General features: G+C 39.9%; 1 protein-coding gene across 6 annotated transcripts in view; it reads right to left on the bottom strand.

Moving 5' to 3' along the window:
* The window catches only part of LOC140485708 (AP-3 complex subunit sigma-1), a 136,427-nt gene that overhangs the window by 81,235 nt on the left and 34,898 nt on the right, over positions 1 to 20,294 (bottom strand). For all 6 annotated transcript variants that reach the window (XM_072584181.1, XM_072584165.1, XM_072584147.1 and 3 more), the window contains exon 4: positions 2,155 to 2,226. In XM_072584181.1, the coding sequence (XP_072440282.1) occupies positions 2,155 to 2,226 (72 nt within the window). The remainder of the gene's footprint in view (positions 1 to 2,154; positions 2,227 to 20,294) is intronic.

Here is a 20,294-nt window from a genome sequence, read left to right as displayed (position 1 = left end):
TAATTATTTTTTAAAAATCAATAGAAATGTCTTTCTTTAAGGTGTCATTCTTTTTTTCCCAAAAGCCTGAGCTTGTATTTGATGAATATATTTCTTAAATACAAAGTCAAAGTTTGGAAATTCAACTCAGTCATCGGAAAATGTACATAAATGGAAAGGGGATTCTTCCACTTTTTAAAAGTAATTCCATTGTTGAATGTATCCAAATCGGTTACTCTTGAGTTTTTGATTGTGCAAAACACGTAAGACCATAAGACATAGGAGTAGAAAAATCGAGTCTGCTCCACCATTCAATCATGGCTGATAAGTTTCTCAACCCCATTCTCCTGCTTTCTCCCCATAACTCTTGATCCCTCTAAATATACTCAATGACCTAGCCTCCACAGCCTTCTGTGGCAGGGAATTCCAAAGATTCACCACTCTCTGACTGAACAAGTTTCTCTTTATCTCTGTTCCAAAAGGTCTTCCCTTTACTCCAAGGCTGTGTCTTGGGTCCTAGTCTCTCTTACCAATGGAAAATTCTTCTCAACATCCATTCTGTACTTGCTATTCAGTATTCTGAAAGTTTCGATTAGATATCCCCCCCCCCCTCAACTTTCTCAACTCCATCAAGTATAGACCCAGAGTCCTCAAACATTCCTCATATGTTAAGCTATTCATTCCTGGGACCATTCTTGTGAATCTTCTTTAAACACACTCCAGGACCAGTATCTCTCTCCTGAGATATGGGGCACAAAACTGTGCACAATACTCCAAATGTGGCCTGACCAGAGTCTTATAGAGCCTCAGAAATACATCCCTGCTTTTATATTCAAATCCTCTCAAAATAAATGCCATCATTGCATTTGTCTTCCTAACTATTGATTCAACCTGCAACTTTACCTTAAGAGAACCCTGGACGAGAACTCTTCGCACTTCAGACTTCTGAATTTTTGCCTCATTTAGAAAATAGTCCATACCTCTGTTCTTTCTACCAAGGTGCATGAGCTCACACTTTCCCAAATTGTATACCACCTGCCACTTCTTGCCCACTCTCCGAACCTGTCCAAATCCTCTGCAGCCTCCCCACCTCCTCAATGTCCCTCTACCTATCTTTGTATCATCTGCAAACTTAGCGAGAATGCCCTCAGTTCTTCATACAACAGCACAGTTGAGGCCTTTGGCTCTTCATCTAGATCATTAATGTATAAAGCAAAAAGCTGTGGTCCCACCACTGAGCTTTGCAGAACACCACTTGTCACTGACTGCCACTCTGAGAAGGACCCTTTTATCCCCACTCCGCTTTCTGCCAAACAGCCAAGCTTCTAACCATGCTAGCACCTGCCTCCAACACCATGGGCCTCTATCTTACTTATTAGCTTCCTGTATGACACCTTGTCAAAGGCATCCTTGAAGTCTAGATAGATAACATCCATTAGTTATCCTTGGTCTAATCTGCTCATTACTGCCTCAAAAGAATTCTAGTAGATTTGTCAGGCATGACCTCCCATTGATGAAACCATGCTGCCTCTGCCCTATTTTACCATACACTTCCAAGTATTAATATATGGAGCATACCCAATTTACTCAGTATAAGTGAACAGCATTGATAGGGTATTTTTCCTATATTTTATGAAACATTCTATGTTGGATTTTCATAACTATTTGAACATAAAAAAGCTAGGAATCATTTCAAAACCTTTATTCATGTAGATTTACTTGAATGCTTCTGCAAACAGCCTTGGTGAATAAGGGTGTATGCATTTGTATGCGTACACCACCAGGCACGCATGTATTGAGATAGGGAAAAACTAACATTCAGATTTAATGTTAGCTCTAGCTCATTTCGTTCAGAATGTTCATTTCATTAAGCAAGGAAAAAGGGAGAAACAGATTTAAAAGTAGATTTTTCCCAGATCATACACACACCACTTATATATTGCTGACCAGTCGAAGTATACATCTCTCTCAGTTTGTTAGACACTTTCACAGTGGTATTTCCCAATCCAAATTCTATGTCTGTTCGAAGGAGTGATGCTTTAGCTGTCAGTTGCAAATTTTAAACACCATGGAGGTATAGGTGAATTACCAGCATTAAACAGTATTAGTGACAAACTTTCTAGAGATGGACAATACTAAGAATAAGAATTATCATGAATTGTCAACGAATATTACCTTGTCTACATGGAAAATTAAATCCAGCTCACAGACATTTTCAAAACATTTGTCCAATGTTTCCACAAAAACCTGTCAAAAGAAATAAGAATTTTAAACATGTTTTGAAGTTTATAGCTTCAAACTATTTTTTAAAGCCAACAGATACAATATAACATAAATATAAATAATTCAAAAATAATTTATTTTTCTAAAATATTTATGATCAGTTATGAGGGGCGAGCCTGAGAAATGACAAAACTGTTGACAAGCCATGGTCCAGGCAAGTCAGTGAAAAACCACATACATGCAAGTGGGATTTAAAAATATTTAAGGAGACTCTGGTTTTAACTTTAGAAATGAAATTTCAAAAATTCATAACAAAATCAATTATGACAGGTAAAGTCAGCAGGTCTGGCAGTATATGTGTGCGTGTGTATGTGCATGTGCGCTGTTAACATCTTAAGTCCGGTGACCGCTCACCAGAACTGAACCAGTTCTGATGAAATGTCAACAGGCTTGAAATGTTAACTTTTGTTTTCTCCTCTCAGATACTGCCAGACCTACTCAGTTTCACAAACAATTTCTGTTTTTGTTTCAAATATCTTAAAATAAAACAATGAACTGCAGCTAAGAACTGGGCCACATATAACCTTGATTCAGTTCTCAACTGTCACTCTTTATACAGTATCAGGAGTACATGAAACTTTAAGTTTGATTTTGTTTTACCCAGAGAAATATAGGAATAGGACATTTGGTCTTGAGTGCACTCTGCCATTCATAATGACCATGGCTATCATCCAACTCAAAAGCCTGTTGTTGCATTTCTCCTATCCTTTGGTCTATTTTATCTCAAGTGCTTTTTCTAACTTCTTCTTGAAATCACATAATACTGTGACCTTGACTGCTTTCTGCAGTAGCAAATTCCACATGTGCACCACTGTCCAGGTGAAAATATTTCTCATCTCCTAAATGGTTTATCTTATATTCTTGTGATCCCTCGTTCTGGAACCTTTTTGCTGTTTACCCAGTCTAGTCCTATTAGAAATTTATAGGTTTCAATGACATTCCCCCCCTCATTCTTCTGAACTCCAGCAAATATAATCCGAACTGATCCAACCTCGCTTCATGCGTTAGTCCTACCACTCCAGGGATCAGTCTGGTAAACCATCACGGGATCTGTTCTTAAGACCATAAGAAATAGGGTGGAAGTAAGGCTATTCAGCCCATCGAGTCCATTCTGCCATTCAATCATGGCTGATGGGCATTTCAACGCCACTCACCGCACTCTCCCTTGCAAGATTAAGAAGTTATCAATCTCTGCCTTGAAGACATTTAGTGTCCCGGCCTCCCCTACACTCTGTGACAGTGAATTCCACAGGCCCACCACGCTCTGGCTGAAGAAAGGTCTCATTTCAGTTTTAAATTGACTCCCTCTAATTCTAAGGCTATGCCCACAAGTCCTAGTATCTCTGCCTGATGGAAACAATTTCCCAGCATCCACCCTTTCTAAGCCATGCATTATCTTGCAAGTTTCCATTGGATCTCCCCTCAACCTTCTGAACTCTAACAAATACAATCAGCCGTTCATCGTATGTTAGGCCTACCATTCCACGGATCATCTGTGAGTCTCCGTTTGACACACTCCAGTGCCAGTGTGTCCTTCCGGAGGTGTGCGACCCAAAACTGGATACAGTATTCTAAATGGGGCCTAATCAAAGCATTATAAAGTCTCAGTAGCACATCACTGCTTTTACATTCCAACCCTCTTAAAATAAATGACAACATTACATTTGCTTTCTTAACCACTGACTCAACCTGCAAGTCAACCTTTCAAGAATCCTGTACTAACGCCTTTGTACTTTGGTTTTATGAATTTTCATACCTTTTAGAAAATAGTCCATGCCGGTGTTCTTTTTTCCAAAGTGCAAGACCTCGCATTTGCTCACATTGAATTTCATCAGCCATTTCTTGGATCATTCTCCTAAGCTGTCTAAATCTTTCTGTAGCCTCCCCACCTCCTCAGAACGACCTGCCTGTTCACCTAACTTCATATCATCGGCGAACTTTGCCAGAATGCCCCCAGTCTCTTCATCCAGATCATTTGTATATAAATTGAACAGCTGGGGCCCCAACACTGAACCCTGCACAACACCACTTGTCACCAGCTGCCATTCTGAAAAAGAACCTTTTATCCCAACTCTCTGCCTTCTGTCAGACAGCCAATCCTCAATCCATGCCAACAGCTCACCTCGAACACTATGGCCCTCACCTTACTCAGCAGCCTCCTATGAGACACCTTATCAAAGGCCTTTTGGAAATCTAGGTAGATAACATCCACTGGGTTTCCTTGGTCTAACCTACTTGTTATCTCTTCAAAGAATTCTAACAGGTTTGTCAGGCATAACCTCCCCTTACTAAATCCATGCTGACATGTTCTAATCCAACCCTGCACTTCCAAGAATTTAGAAATCTCATCCTTAACAATGGATTAGTTAGGGGAAATGTAAAGTAATTGAGAATGGGAATGGGTGGGATATTGGGAGGGTTAGTATGGACTTATTGAACTAAATGGCCTGTTTCCACACTGTAGGGATTCTATGAAAAACAATAAAATTTCATCCTTGTCTTTAAAAGCTTTGGTGGATACTGCCTTATAAACATGCTCGTTTGTGAATAACAAATAAATCATAGTCTCTTTTAACCTTTTGACTTTCTAGTTCCAAGCAATCATATGATAAATCCTTTACAGCTCAGTAATAGCTGGACATGTCCATGTTCCAATTCTCATAATTCATAAACAAATGTGCACCATACAACAGTCATTCTCTGGAACTTGGATGGCATGAATGTTACTTATCAAATCAGACTGAATTTTTGTCCAGGTTTTGCTGCACACAGGCACAGACTGCTTCAACATAAGAGTTATTGCAAATAGTATTGCAAACTACATAATGATCACCACCACAACACTTCTAGTTTTATAATGGAGGCAAGCTATTGATGAAACAGCTGAAAGTGGCTGGCCCTGAGGACTTTATGCAACGATGCCTAAGGTCTAAAATTATTGGCCTATATCCCCTACAAACATCTTTCTCTGTGTTAGACACAAACCTGTGTGGCATAATCCCAACAGCTTACATTCATAATTTCTAACCAATAGATTGAGACATTTCAAAATACAATATCATAGGGACCACTGGATATAACCAGCACAGCTGGGAATGTGGGGGTGGTGATCTTGAATGAATAAAAATCCAGCTGGTTCACTAATGCCCTTGGTCAATCTTTACTTGGTCTGACCTACAAGCAACTTCATAACCACAGCAACGTGCTGGATGCTTAAGTGTGCTCTGAATCAATGTGCTCTTCACTTGATTCACAGTAAGGAAAGATGGGAACAAGTGCTAACAAGGCCCATATTCCTATGAAATAATTTTTTTTTTTAAAAGTACTGTGGAAAATCTCTAGTGAAAGAATCTGATATTTCATATTGATATTCTTTCAGAGTTAATAAACGCTTCCAGAATTTTCTGTTTCTATTTAAGATTTCTTGCAGCCAGCAATATTTTGCTTTTGTACACTAGTTCAGCATTTTGTAGGACTATTCAGACTTGATAGTCCATAGAAGTCTACTGGAGAGAAAGAGTGAAATTTTTGAAGTTCTTCACTAAATGGTTAATAAAAACCATCAGAAATGACAATTGAAAATTAATCACAAATAGAGAAAAAAGTAATCTTACTTATACAAAAAAGTCTATTATGGCTTGGTCCTTGGAATGGATGCACACCTTTCCTAGCCAGAAGAACCACATTCCTGGGTGTCTGTTGCTCTTGCTTTTCCTAACATGCACAATGCTATATTGATTTGAATGCTCGTAGTTCAAAATCATGTCTTTTCTTTCCCCACAACCCGGGTCATACTGAAAAGGTTTCTTTGAATTAAGTTACAGAACACAGGTAGACTAAGCCAACATTCATTGCCCAATTCTAAATAGCCTTGGAGCCATCATTCTTTATAACCAAAAGTGTTGACAGGGAGAGTGTTCCAGGATTTTGACCTTGTGACAGTGACAAAATGGTGGTATAGTTCTAAATCAGGTTAGTGAGAGACTTGGAGGAGAACTAGCTGATGGTGCTCAAAAGCAGGAGCAAGGACAGGAATTACTTGCACCAATGCTACTCCAGAACCTCAACCAGAGCTAGAAATCTTCTCAAAACTCACTACTACAGATTTCCTATAGAAACTCAGCACCAGTCAAACCTCGACCACAACGTTTTCACCTTTGACAACTAGTTCTTTATCCAGACACATGGAACAGCCATGGGGACCAAACTTGTACCACAAGATGCCAACATTTTCATGCACAGGTTCGAACAAGGCTTCTCTATGCAGGACCTCTAACCAACACTATCCACCAAGTATACTGACGACATTTTCTTCCACTGGACTCATGGCGAGGAGTGAATTACACAGAATTACACAGTGATAACTACAAATTTCATCTCACCATCAAACTCACCATGGACTATTCTTTAGTATCTATCTCATTCTTGGACATGTGCATCTCCATCAAGGATGTGCACCTCAGCACTTCACTCTATCACAAACCAGTAGACAACCTCATGATGCTACACTTCTCCAGTTCCACCTGAAACATATTAAAACGCCCATCCCCTATGGCCAAGCCCTATGCATACAAAAAGATCTGTTCCGATGAAGAGGAACATGATGGACACTTGGAAATACTCAAGTATGTCCTCATCAGAACGGGGTACGATGCTCAACTTATCGACCACCAATTCCGACGTGCAACAGCAAGAAACCATACGACTGCCTCAGGATACAGACATGGGCTGCAACTGATAGGGTATCCTTCATGGTACAGTACTTCCCAGGAGCTGAAAAACTATGCCATGCTCTTCGCAAGCTGCAACACGTTATCGATGAGGATGAGCTCCTCTCCAGGACCTTCCCCAGACCTCCAATTCTCACCTCTAAACAACCATCAAACCTCAAACAGATCATTATTTGCAGCAAACTGCCCAGTCTTCAGGACACCAATGCACAACCCTGTCACGACAGACGACGCAAGACGTGTCACAGTGTCGACACGGAAACCACCATTACACATGGGGACACCATCCACCATGTATGCGGCAGGTACTCATGTGACTCAGCCAACATTTTCTATCTCATACGCTGCAGGCAAGGATGCCCTGAGGCATGGTACATTGGCGAGACTGAGTAGAGGCTATGGCACCGGATAAATGGACAGCGCACAATGATCACCAGACTGGAGTGTTCCCTCCCATTCGTGGAACACTTCAGCAGTGTGGGACATTCAGCCTTGGACCTTCGGGTGACCATCATCCAAGATGGACTTCAGGACAGGCAACAACGAAAAGTGGCCGAGCAGAGGCTGATAACCAAGTTCGGTACCCATGGGGATAGCCTTAACTGGGACCTTGGGTTCATGTCACACTACAGGTGACCCCATTGCACTACACACACACACACACACACACACACACACACACACACACACTCCTACAGACCAATACACTCATGCAGACCCTCTCTCATACGTTCACACATGCACAACCCCCACACTCATACCCACACATGCATCTCTCACCTGTATACCCCTGTACATTCACACACACACACACTCTCTCTCTCACAGACACTCACACCCCACATCCCCTCTCACAAACACCTGTTTGTGGGGTGAATTTGTACTTGCTGAATTACATTTTGTTTTGTTCACAAACTGCATGAATCTTAAGAAAGATTCTGTAAATCCCTTTTTTAGAAATAGAATCAGTCTGTACATTGGGACACAGAAAGACAGACTTTAGCCACACTACTTCAATGCATTATCTGAGCTAATATGGCACCTATTGCTAAAGTTCACTTGAGAATGTAAGTTTTAAAAAAATGTTCTGGGATTTACACATGAAAGAACTGAAACCAACATGGTCATTCTAAAAGATAAGAGACTTAACAAACAATCCAGGTCTTTTTAAATATATCATTTCAGTTGCATCACACCATAAACTTTTGCTATAATTTGTGTCTTACGATATTATACTCCACAAACACCTGACGAAGGAGCAGTGCTCCGAAAGCTAGTGCTTCCAAATAAACCTATTGAGCTATAACCTGGTGTTGTGTGATTTTTATCTGTGTACACCCCAGTACAACACCAGCACCTCCAAGTCACTGGAGATCAAAGTTTGTGAAAAATCAACAGTATTTGTCTGACAAAATAGTCAATCTTGCGTGTTCAAGAGAAAAAAGTAAAAATATGCAATGACCTTGTTGCTACATGAATGGAGAATCCAGGATAACATAAGGAACAAAAGTCAGTCCATAAGGCCCATATGATTTACCATTCAATACAATCATGGCTGATCTTTGGCTTCAAAGCCACTTTCTTTTTCACTCCCTATATGTCTCAATTTCTTGAGAAACTAAAGGCTTGGCTGCCTAAATCAAAACTATATTAGACATTAAGCTACGATAAAAAACATATACGACACATTGAGTGAAGACATTGCTCCTTGGCTCAGTTTCAACCACATTTGTTGTTTAGGTAATCAAAAATCCAGTTATGCTTAATTTTTCGAGCTACTTCAACAAATTTAGGTCAAAATGCTAGTTTATGGTATCAAAAGAACACTCAGATCTTCTTTAAATAGTGCCTTACTGTAATGCCTAATCTGAAATCAGCACCACCCATTACAAAAGTTATGTGTTCTAATCCTGAAGATTGTATTGAACCCATGATCCTTCTACAAGAACCTCCTATAATTGAGTCAACTTAGACCTCACAATACACTTGGCATTTTCCAAAATCTGCAAACAAAATATCAATCATGGGATTATCATTCTTTTCTTGTCCAAATAATAACACACAGTTTCCAGTTCAAGTCAAGAGTCAAAAGTCAAGAGATGTACAGCACGGAAACAGGCCCTTCATCCAACTCATCCATGCCAACCAGGTATCTTAAACTAATCTAGTCGCATTTGCTAGCACTTGGCTCATATCCCCCTAAACCCTTCCTATTCATATACCCATCCCAATGCCTTTTCACAGTTGTAATTCTATCAGCCTCCACCACTTCCTCTGATAGCTTATTCCATACAAGGACCACCCTCTGTCTGAAGAAGTTGCCCCTTGGATCCCTTATATATCTTTCCCCTCTCACCCTAAACCTATGCCCTCTAGTTCTGGACTCACCCCACACCAGGGAAAACACTGTCTAATTACCCTATCCATGCCCTTCGTGATTTTATAAACCTGTGTAAGGTCACCCGTCAACCTCTGACGTTCCAGGGAAAACAGCCCCAGCCTATTCAGCTGCTCCCTATAGCTCAAACCCTCCAACTCTGGCAATATCCTTGTTAATCTTTTCTGAACTCTTTCAAGTTTCACAGCATCCTTCTGATAGGACGGAGACCAGAATTGCATACAATATTCCAAAAGCAGCCTAACCAATGTCCTGTACAGCCACAACATGACCTCCCAACTCCTATACTCAATGCCCTAACCAATAAAGGAAAGCATACCAAACGCCGCCTTCACTGCCCTATCCACCTGCGAATCCACTTTCAGGTCAATGATTAGCAGAGTAAGAGTGCGCCAATATGGCAAACTAAAAGCAAGTGTAATTTATTATGGTTACCAAAAGATATTGAGGTTCAAAGCATTGCCTTATGGCTATCTCCATTTTTAAAAATATGTTAATCGAATCAATTTATGCAATAATTACCATAATATCAGTGCAAGGCTTATAAACGCCAGTTACAAAATAATAGACACTTATTTATTACAAATGAATAGACACTTCAGGTGATTTAGAAGGTGCCAGAAATATGGAGGTCAGTTAGATCAGTTGGCTGAATACCTTGTTTACTGAGTAGCAAAATGGCAAAAGCGTGGGTTCAGTTCTTCACTAGCTAAGGTTATCATGAATAGCACTCCTTCGCAACCTTGCCCTTGCCTGAGGCACGGTGACCCTCAGGTCCAAACGACCACCAGTCGTGACTCACTAATCAGACAACAGCTCCTAAGGGCCTCTGGGACTATGGTGATTTACACATAAAATACCAGTAAGTTCTGACTACTTAAACATAAGCAAAATATGATATAGAAGAACACATTATTATATGCATTAGGTTGTTGCAATTTAATTTTCATAGAATTATGTTCTGTATGGTTTGGAGAAATCTAGATTACAGGCTGACAGGATCCACAGTATTGGGAGATTATATTTAGTATCAGGTAACAGGCTGCGATATGTAACAGCACTCATTACCCCAAAAAACTGTCTAGCCTTTTTTTACTCAGAGGAATTTACTAAATAAAGAACACTGAAATGGGAAGAAGGGGAAGTTACAGAAACTCAAACACTTCACATATCTTCTTTTCGGTCAAGTAATTATAATTCAACTAATAATTCAGTTAATATTAATTCAATCAATTTAAGTTTAAATGAAAAACTGTTAAATGTGTTTTATTTTAAGAAAGAATAAACTTCGAGGAAGGACAGATTTGATGCCTTACATGTTCAATGAAAATTCATAAAAGAATAATAAAATTCCCTTTAAAGTTGTATTGCACTCAAATAACCCAGCTTGCTACCTTGATATATCTACTGAAGGTCTGCTCTGGCAACAACATTCTACAGTAGTGTCACTAAGTTCACAGGCTTTATCCTTCTTTGAATGGAAAGATTCAGTCACCCCAAACATTTAACCAAACTGTCAGAATGCATCATGAAAAATCTTAATTTATATCCCATTGCTGCTGGCACACATCCAATTTACATTTTACAGTCACAGAATGATTACAACAAGGTGGCTATTTGGTCAATTGCAACTGTGCTGACTCTCCAAAGAAACAATTTACTTGATGTCACACACTCATTTTCTCCCTGTAGGCCTGTGCATTCTTGTTCAGATGAATCAAACTTTTAAAATAAATCTCAAAAAAACTCTTTAAACTAGTTTTCATCACTACTGAGGAAATGTCAATGAAAATGGGTGCTGCTTTTAGCACCACTTGCTGGACTTGCTATGAAACTGCAATAATGTGTTCATGAAATGCAAAATAAACAGGAACAATAATGCATAAAAATCTAGATAACTATTGTTGATTTCTAAAGATTTTAATAGTTATACTGTGTGGACAGCAACAGTGAAGTGCAACACTAACATTAGCACTAACTCTTATCGATTTTACAAATATAAATTCAAACTGCAAAGTAAAAGCTTTGTTTCATATGGAATTAAACACTGAAAAAATTCTATTCAGTTCCATTCGCATTAAAAACTTTTAAAATTAGTCATGTACCCATACAAAACACGAAATAGCTATCAAAAGCTCATGGGCTGCAAAGTGTATGACTCCCATATATATACATTCTATCAACTATTCTGTCCTGAATATAAAAATTTCTGCTTTGAATTAGAAATGCTCTCAAATGCACAGAAACCTCCTTTGTAGTACAAACAGTAATCTGTTCATTTCAGATTGCAATATGGTGGACCGTAATTTGACAGTGGGCATAATTCGAGATATGCTAGGGCAGTTGCATATTCTTTGGTGAGTCAGAAATTGAGAAAGTTGCAACTTTATCTATAATTCACTGAAATGGCTTTGAACAGAGTTCTAGAAGTTGGCCAATGGAAATCTTATTCGCTTTCTAAAGCAATCTCACATTTAATTGAAACAAATCGTTTAAATTCTGTTCATCCAGATTTCAGCAGGGATATAAAAACTTTCTGCTGGTAAGCAGCTGAGGTCAGAAAATTATCTTAAACTGTTATTCCTATACCTGGAACTGAACTAAGTCACAGTATTTAATTACAAGCATCTCATTGTGACTGTACACATTGTGAGATTTTGCACAAAGTGCTGGAAGCTGGGTGATAAAATGAGTGAGGGGAAGGAGGCATTCCTTTGTTTTCCTAATCCGTTTAGTTTAGTTCTTAATGTGATATACAGGAAGAAGCTAGCTGCTGAAAAAGTAGTTACGGTCTATTTTAGTCGCAAGATTAAAAAAAAACAAAAATCAAAAGAAGATTAAGGAAACATATTAAGAAAAATAACTGATTAAATAGTTACTTGATTAAAACACATTAAGGATGGCAGTTCAGCTGACAGTTGCAGCATTTGGATACATTTTACTGAGATATTTTGCACTTAGGAGGCTGTCAAATGTCTTAAGACGGGGTCTTCTGATTTGATCAGTAGTTGAGGAAGGGGACTACGCTGTACCATAACAAACAGTGGGATGTAGACAGCAGGAGTTTCAGACTATGCAACTGTCCACAAAGGAAGGAGTTCAATCAGCTTGGTTCAAATAATCAAACTGATCATAGCACTGTGGGAAGCCATTTCATAAGTCTTGCATAAAGTAATGGAGTGGTAGTAGGAGACAATATAAGGATGGGGACGTTAACCAATAGGAATAAGGTCATATTCCTTGCTTGATGTGAGGGTTAGGAAAAGTCGCTCAGGGTTAGAGACAAACTTAAAAGTGGGAGGGGAATTCCTCAGTCATCATGATCCATGTAGATACCAATGACATAGGCAGGACAAAGAAAGATGTTCTGTACAGTCAATATGATGAGTTGGGCACAAAACTAGGAAGTAGAACTTTTTAAGCTCGAATGAATAATTGAATTAAAGACTAATCTTGTGGTACAAAGATGAGAAGTGACAGAGATGGGTTCCTGTTTGTGAGGCATTGGTACCAATATAGGGGAAAATGGGGGTTGTATAGTTGGGACACTCTGCACTAGAATGGTGCTAGAACTAGTGTTCCAGCAAAGCCATGGATGTCATGGGTTTTAAACTAAGTAATGTAGACAAGGGATCAAAGTTAGGAAGTTGTGGTAATCAAAGGCAAAACAAGAAGGCATTAAAGTGGAAAATAATAAACAGACCAGGGAGTATGGCGTTAAATGGAAAGATAAGCAGTAGGATAGCATGTGTCCAGGCGGATTTAACATTGGGGCAGACTGGGATTGCAGAAAAAAGCAAGGATAACTTAGGACATCATATGACTTCCAATATCTCTAAGGATAAGAAAGTTAGCATTAAGGCACTTTACCTGAATGCTCGTAGCATTCATAACAAAGCAGATGAACTAATGGCACAGATCATAGTGAATGATTATGATGTGGTAGGCATCACAGAGACTTGGTTACAGGGGGTCAGGACTGGCAGTTAAACCTCCAAGGATTTTCAACTTATCGAAAAGACAGGGAGGTCGGCAGAGGGGGTGGGGTTGCCTTGTTAGTTAAGAACAAAATTAAATCTATGGCACTGAATGACATAGCGTCAGATGATGTGGAGTCTGTGTGGGTGGAATTGAGGAACCACAAAGGCAAAAAAACCATAATTGGAGTTGTATATAGGCCTCCTAACAGTGGTCAGGACCAGGGGCGCAACATGTACCGGGAAATAGAGAAGGCATGTCAGAAAGGCAAGGTCACAGTGATCATGGGAGACTTCAATATGCAGGTGGACTGGGTAAATAATGTTGCCAGTGGATCCAAAGAAAGGGAATTCATGGAATGCTTACAGGATGGCTTTTTGGAACAGCTTGTCATGGAGCCCACAAGGGAGCAGGCTATTCTGGACCTAGTGCTTTGCAATGAACCAGACTTTATAAAAGATCTTAAAGTAAGGGAACCCTTAGGAAGCAGCGATCATAATATGGTAGAGTTCAGTCTGGAGTTTGAAAGAGAGAAGGCAAAATCGGATGTAATGGTGTTACAGTTAAATAAAGGTAATTATGAGGGCATGAGAGAGGAACTGACAAAAATAGACTGGAAGCAGAGGCTAGCAGGGAAGACAGTAGAGCAAAAATGGCAGGATTTTGTGGGTATAATTGAGAACACTGTACAGAGGTTCATCCCCAAAAAAGAAAGATTATCCAGGGAGGGATTAGACAGCCATGGCTGACAAAGGAAGTCAGGAAATCTATCAGAGAAAAAGAGAGATCTTATAAAGTGGCCAAGAGCAGTGGGAAATCAGAAGACTGGGAAAGCTACAAAAACTAACAGAGGATAACAAAGAGAGTAATAAGAAAGGAGAGGTAGGCTGGCCAGTAATATTAGAAATGATAGTAAAAGTTTCTTTCAATACATAAGAAACAAATGACAGGCAAAAGTAGACATTGGGCCACTTCAAACTGATGCTGGAAGCCTAGTGATGGGAGATTAAGGAAATAGCAGGAGAACTTAAAAAGTACTTTGCATCGGTTTTCACAGTGGAAGACATGAGTAATATCCCAACAATTAAAGGGAGTCAGGGGGCTGAGTTGAGTATGGTTGCCATTACAAAAGAGATAAGTGCTAGAAAAGCTAAAAAGTCTTAAAATTGATAAATCTCCTGGCCCTGATGGGATACATCCTAGAGTTCTGAGAGAGGGGGCTGAGGAAATAGCGGAGACATTGGTTGAGATCTTTCAAGAGTCACTGGAGTCAGGGAAAGTCCCGGATGATTGGAAGATTGCTGTTGGAACCCCTTGTTCAAGAAAGGATCAAGGCAAAAGATGGAAAATTATAGGCCAATTAGCCTAACGTTGGTTGTTGGTAAAATTCTAGAATCCATCATTAAGGATGAGATTTTTAAATTCTGAGAAGAGCAGAGTCTGATTCGAACAAGTCAACATGGATTTAGTCAGGGGAGGTCATGTCTGACAAACCTGTTGGGATTCTTTGAAGAGGTAACAAGTAGGTTCGACCAGGGAAACCCAGTGGATGTGGTCTATCTAGACTTCCAAAAGGCCTTTGATAAGGTGCCACACGGGAGGCTGCTGAGCAAGGTGAGGGCCCATGGTGTTCGAGGTGAGCTACTGGGATGGATTGAGGATTGGCTGTCTGACAGAAGGCAGAGAGTTGGGATAAAAGGTTCTTTTTCGGAATGGCAGCCAGTGACGAGCGGTGTCCCGCAGGGTTCAGTGCTGGGGCCACACCTGTTCGCATTATATATTAATGATCTGGATGATGGGACTGGGGGCCTTCTAGTGAAGTTTGCAGATGATACAAAGTTAGGTGGACAGGCAGGTAGTACGGAGGAAGTGGGGAGGCTACAGAAGGATCTAGACAGTTTGGGAGAGTGGTCCAGGAAATGGCTGATGGAATTCAACGTGAACAAATGCGAGGTCTTGCACTTTGGCAAAAAGAATAAAAGCACAGACTACTTTCTAATCGGTGAGAAAATTCATAAAGCCAAAGTACAAAGGGATCTGGGAGTGCTAGTCGAGGATTCTCTAAAGGTCAACATGCATGTTGAGTCCATGATTAACAAAGCGAATGCAATGTTGCCACTTATCTCAAGAGGGTTGGAATATAAAAGCACCATTGTGCTACTGAGACTTTATAAAGCTCTGGTTAGGCCCCATTTGGAGTACTGTGTCCAGTTTTGGTCCCCACACCTCAGGAAGGACACACTGGCACTGGAACGTGTCCAGCAGAGATTCACACGGATGATCCCTGGAATGGTTGGTCTAACATAGGAGGAATGGCTGAGGATCCTGGGATTGTATTCATTGGTATTTAGAAGATTAAGGGGAGACTTAATAGAGACGTACAAGATAATACATGGCTTGGAAAGGGTGGACGCTAGGAAATTGTTTCTGTTAGGTGAGGAGACTAGGACCCGTGGACACAGCCTTAAAATTAGAGGGGGTCAATTCAGAACAGAAATGCGGAGACATTTCTTCAGCCAGAGAGTGGTGAGCCTGTGGAATTCATTGCCGCAGAATGCAGTGGAGGCTGGGACGCTAAATGTCTTCAAGGCAGAGATTGATAGATTCTTGTTGTCTCGAGGAATTAAGGGCTACAGGGAGAATACGGGTAAGTGGAGTTGAAATGCCCATCAGCCATGATTGAATGGCGGAGTGGACACGATGGGCCAAATGGCCTTACTTCCACTCCTATGTCTTATGGTCTTATGGTCTTAATACAGGACAGAAAGTACAAATCTGAGAACAAATCAAAGGATAAGATAAAAGGCATGATAATGCTGCTCGTTTAACAAGGTTATGTTGTCCGTGACATTTCTCTTCCAGAGAGATCATAAAAGCAGCAATTCGAAAAGTCTGGTTTTCACTACTTGAGAATGCTTTCAAGATTAAAAAAAACACCTGCGCAATGAAAGGGGAGTGGCCAGTTCTCCCACCTCAGCTTTTCACTGGTTTGTTTTTTTAAACAGTGTTGCTGTTCACTGAAAGCAGTCAGTCAGTTTTTAGGCTGCTCATCCAAGAAACAGCTGCGTGGAAGGAGGTGTCCCATGCTGAATTGTGCTGCCATCTCTCTCTCTCTCTCTCTGTCTCTCTCTGTCTGTCTCTCTCTCTCCCTCCTGTAAGACCCAGTGTTCGATTTTACCTTTTTTGCCAAGGAGTGTTTACGGGTGTTTGTAGGAATTTGGAATAGCATTAAACTGGGATAATCTCTTCAGTTTTCAGATAGTTTACATTATTCTGTATTCTGTTCCCTTTCGTTTGGTGTTTCATTCAGTAATCTTGCAAATAAATTCTGTTTTGTTTAAAACTAAGTAGTTGGGCCAGCTGCATCACTCCTGGAATATCCACTGTACATCTGCTTAAAACAACTAGCAAAGTTAGAGTCCAAACTACTTTCTTGAAATATTTTAAGGTGGATCTGGCCTGGCCCATAACAGATGGGGTCTCTTTGTAGGATTTGTTCTACAGTTCCAAATTGGGATTCGGGTTGTTGAGCTCTACGCTGCAAGTAGCAGGTCTTTTATCCTGGGTGTTGATTTCAGTTGGTTTAAACAGTGCTTGGGATAGCAATGGCTCTTTCAGTCATCATGAGTTTTCTGGAGTTGGAAGAAGTTATGTTGGGAGTTCTACAAAAGGCGAATACGGCCAAATTGCTGGAATTAGCAGACAAGCTGGAGTTGGAGCTGTCTTCTTGTAAGGAAAGGAGAGATAATTACAGTAATAGCTCAACATTTAAATTTGCTGGAAATTCCATTAGAATATTTAGAGATGGTTAAAATTCAATTGAAAAGGAAGCAGCTGGAGTTAGAGGCAAAAGAGAAGGAAAGGGCAAAAGAAATTAAACAGTTTGAATTACAATTAAAAGCAGAGGAAAAAGTATGAAAACAAAAGGACAGAATTACTTTAGCAGAACAAAAAGAAAAAGAGAAAGAGAAAAGGAGAGAGGGAACAGAAGAAAGATAGATAGTCTGAACTTCGGAAATTCACACTTAGACAGGAAACTCAGTTTAAAAGAATGGAAGTGAAGGCTGAAGGTAAGCTGAGTGAGGAAGAGCAAACCCATGGTAGCCAAAGGCCTGGTGAGAATCTGTTTAAATACATTCAAGCATTGCCTAAATTTGATGAGAAAGATGTGGAAGCCTTTTTCATCTTATTTGAAGCGGTGGGTAAACAAATGTGATGGCCAGTGACCATGTGGGTTTTGTTGATCCAAACAAAACTTGTAGGTTGAGCAAGTGAGACATTTGCATCACTGTCAGGGGAGGTATCTGGGGCATATGAGGATGTGAAGAAAGCCATCTTAAGTGCATAGAAGCTTGTGCCAGAGCCTACTGACAATGTTTCAGGAATCTAACGAGGGACCCTGGTCAAACCTACATTGAGTTTGAAGCGATCAAACCCAGTAATTTTGATAGATGAATAATGGCATTAAAAATAGAGCAAACTAATAATGCTCTTTGAAAGACAATTATTTTGGAGGAGCTCAAAAATTCACTTCCTGAAGTAGTGAGGACTCATGTGGAAAAGCAGAGAGTTAAAATGGCAAGATTAGCAGCTGAAATGGCTGATGATTATGAGTTGGTCTATAAATCAAAGGTTGGTTTCCAAAATCAATTTCAATCTGTGAGGGAAAGAAGTTGGGGAAAAGAGAAGTCCTCACATGGTAAGGAAAGATAGATCTCGGTGAAGATCATAGGGATAACTTACCACAGAGTAAAAGGGAAACCCTTGAAGGGGAAAGAGAAATTTAAAAGCTCTGGTGTTTTCACTGCCATAAAGTAGGCGGCCACATAAAATCACAGTGTTGGTGTTCTAGGCAAAGCACTAGGAAGCAAGATGTAGGAAATAAGGATAAGCCACTGAATTTTGTTGGCATTTTAACAGAAGGACAGTGGAGGCTAGAAATCTGCACGAGAATGTACAACCTGGTCGGAGGTTTGTTAAGGAGGAAGTGCCAGATCTTAAACTATATACCTGCATAGGCCACTTTACTCACATTGGCCAGGAGCAACAGATAAAGAGGTTGCAATATTGAGAGATACAATCCTTTATGAGGAGTTACATACCTCTGAAGGACTGAATACTACCAGAAAAAGATACTAGTAACAGGAATTCACAGTGAGACAAGAAGCGCTCAAATATGTAGAATGAGGTTACAACATCCAGTGAAGAGTGCAGAAATCATGGTAGGAGTACTCGACAAACTCTCAGCTTTAGGAATACAATTTGACCTAGCTAATGAGATGGCTGGTTTATAGGTGAGAGTGCTGCCTACTGTGGTCGAAAAGCCATTGGAAACTCAAGCTACTGAACTATTGGAGGACACATGTCCTAGGATTTTTCCCAAATGCATGGTAACCAGGTCACAAGGTCACCAGTTGAAACATATTGATATAGCATATTGATAATAAAGCCAAGACCCTATTTGATCAGGTGGTTGACACAAACGAGGAGCACACAGATGACAAAGCAGGCAACCTTAGCTCGGATAAATTAATTCAGTTACAGCAGAAAGATTAAAATTTAAAGCGATTGATCAAAAGGTATACACAGAAAAAGAATCTGAATGTATCCCTGAATATTACTATCTTAAAAATGATGTCTAAATGAGGAAATGGAGACCATCACACATTCAGGCAGATATGAAATGGGCAGAAATTCATCCAGTCATATTGCCAGTAGAAAGGAGATGTTGCAGGTGGCTCATGAACTACCAGAAGGGGGGTCATTTAGGAGAAAAACTCAAGCTAAAATAAAAAAAAAGTTTTTACTGGTTTGGACCATACAAGGATGTAGCTGAATTTTAACAGATATGTCATACATGTCAGGTAATTGGAAAACCTGCACCTTTAACACCTATTCCTGCATTTGAAGAATCTTTCACAAGTCTTAATTGTGTAGAACCACTCCCTAAAATAAAAAGTGGGAATCAGTATTAGTTAACAATAATAGATGTGTCCACTAGATTCCCAGAGGCCATTCCATTATGCATTATCACAGCTAAAAAAGATTGTAGAGGAGATACTCAAATTTTTCACTGGATACAAACTATCCACAGATACAATCAGATCAAGGGTAAAACTTCACATCGAGATTATTAAGGAAGTTATGGACAGCTGAGGAATAAAACAATTTCTGGATGTGTACCCTCCAGAATTATAGGCAGCGTTGGAAAGGTGGCATCAAAGACCATGTTGAGGACTTATAGTCAAGACTGTCCAGATGACTGGGATATGGGATCTCAGTTCGTATTTTTTGTGATTAGAGGTGCACCAAATTAATCCACCAAATTCAGTCCATTTGAATAATTTTTGGGCATGAAGTAAGGAACTGCTAAAATTGATTAAGGAGAAATTAGTAAGTTGTAATTCAGAGACCACATATTTGGACAATGTGTCAAACGCTAGTGAGCAATTAAATAGAGCAGGGGAGTTGGCTAGACAGCATACAATCAAACAGGAAGCAGACAAGAAATCAAAAACTCAATTTTGCTATCGGAGATATGGTGTTAGTGTTACTTCCAGTAATAGGTGAACTTTTCAAAGCAAGGTTTAGAGGACTTTATCAGCAGAAAGGAAATTGAGTGAGAAGAACTATTTGATAAGGACTCCAGACAGAAAGAAATCTCTCAGAGTGTGTCATGTGAATATGCTCAAAAGGTATTGTGACAGGGAAGGAAAGTCAAAGAGATTGTGTTACTGGTTACAACAAAGAGTGAAGAACCAAGTTCAGAAGACTGGACAGCCCTCAAATTAAACTGGACAATGAGGGAGTTGTCCAAAATTGGGATAAACTATGGAGCTACTTTCCAGAGGAAATTCAAAATGACCTGAAACAATTATTACTATCACATTGTGGGATTTTGGAAATAAGCTGGGAAGTACTAACCT

The sequence above is a fragment of the Chiloscyllium punctatum genome, chromosome 2 (assembly GCF_047496795.1).
Source record: "Chiloscyllium punctatum isolate Juve2018m chromosome 2, sChiPun1.3, whole genome shotgun sequence".
Lineage (NCBI taxonomy): Eukaryota > Metazoa > Chordata > Chondrichthyes > Orectolobiformes > Hemiscylliidae > Chiloscyllium > Chiloscyllium punctatum.
The sequence above is the reverse complement of the archived record's forward strand: the minus strand, read 5'-3'. Positions and strand labels throughout refer to the sequence as shown.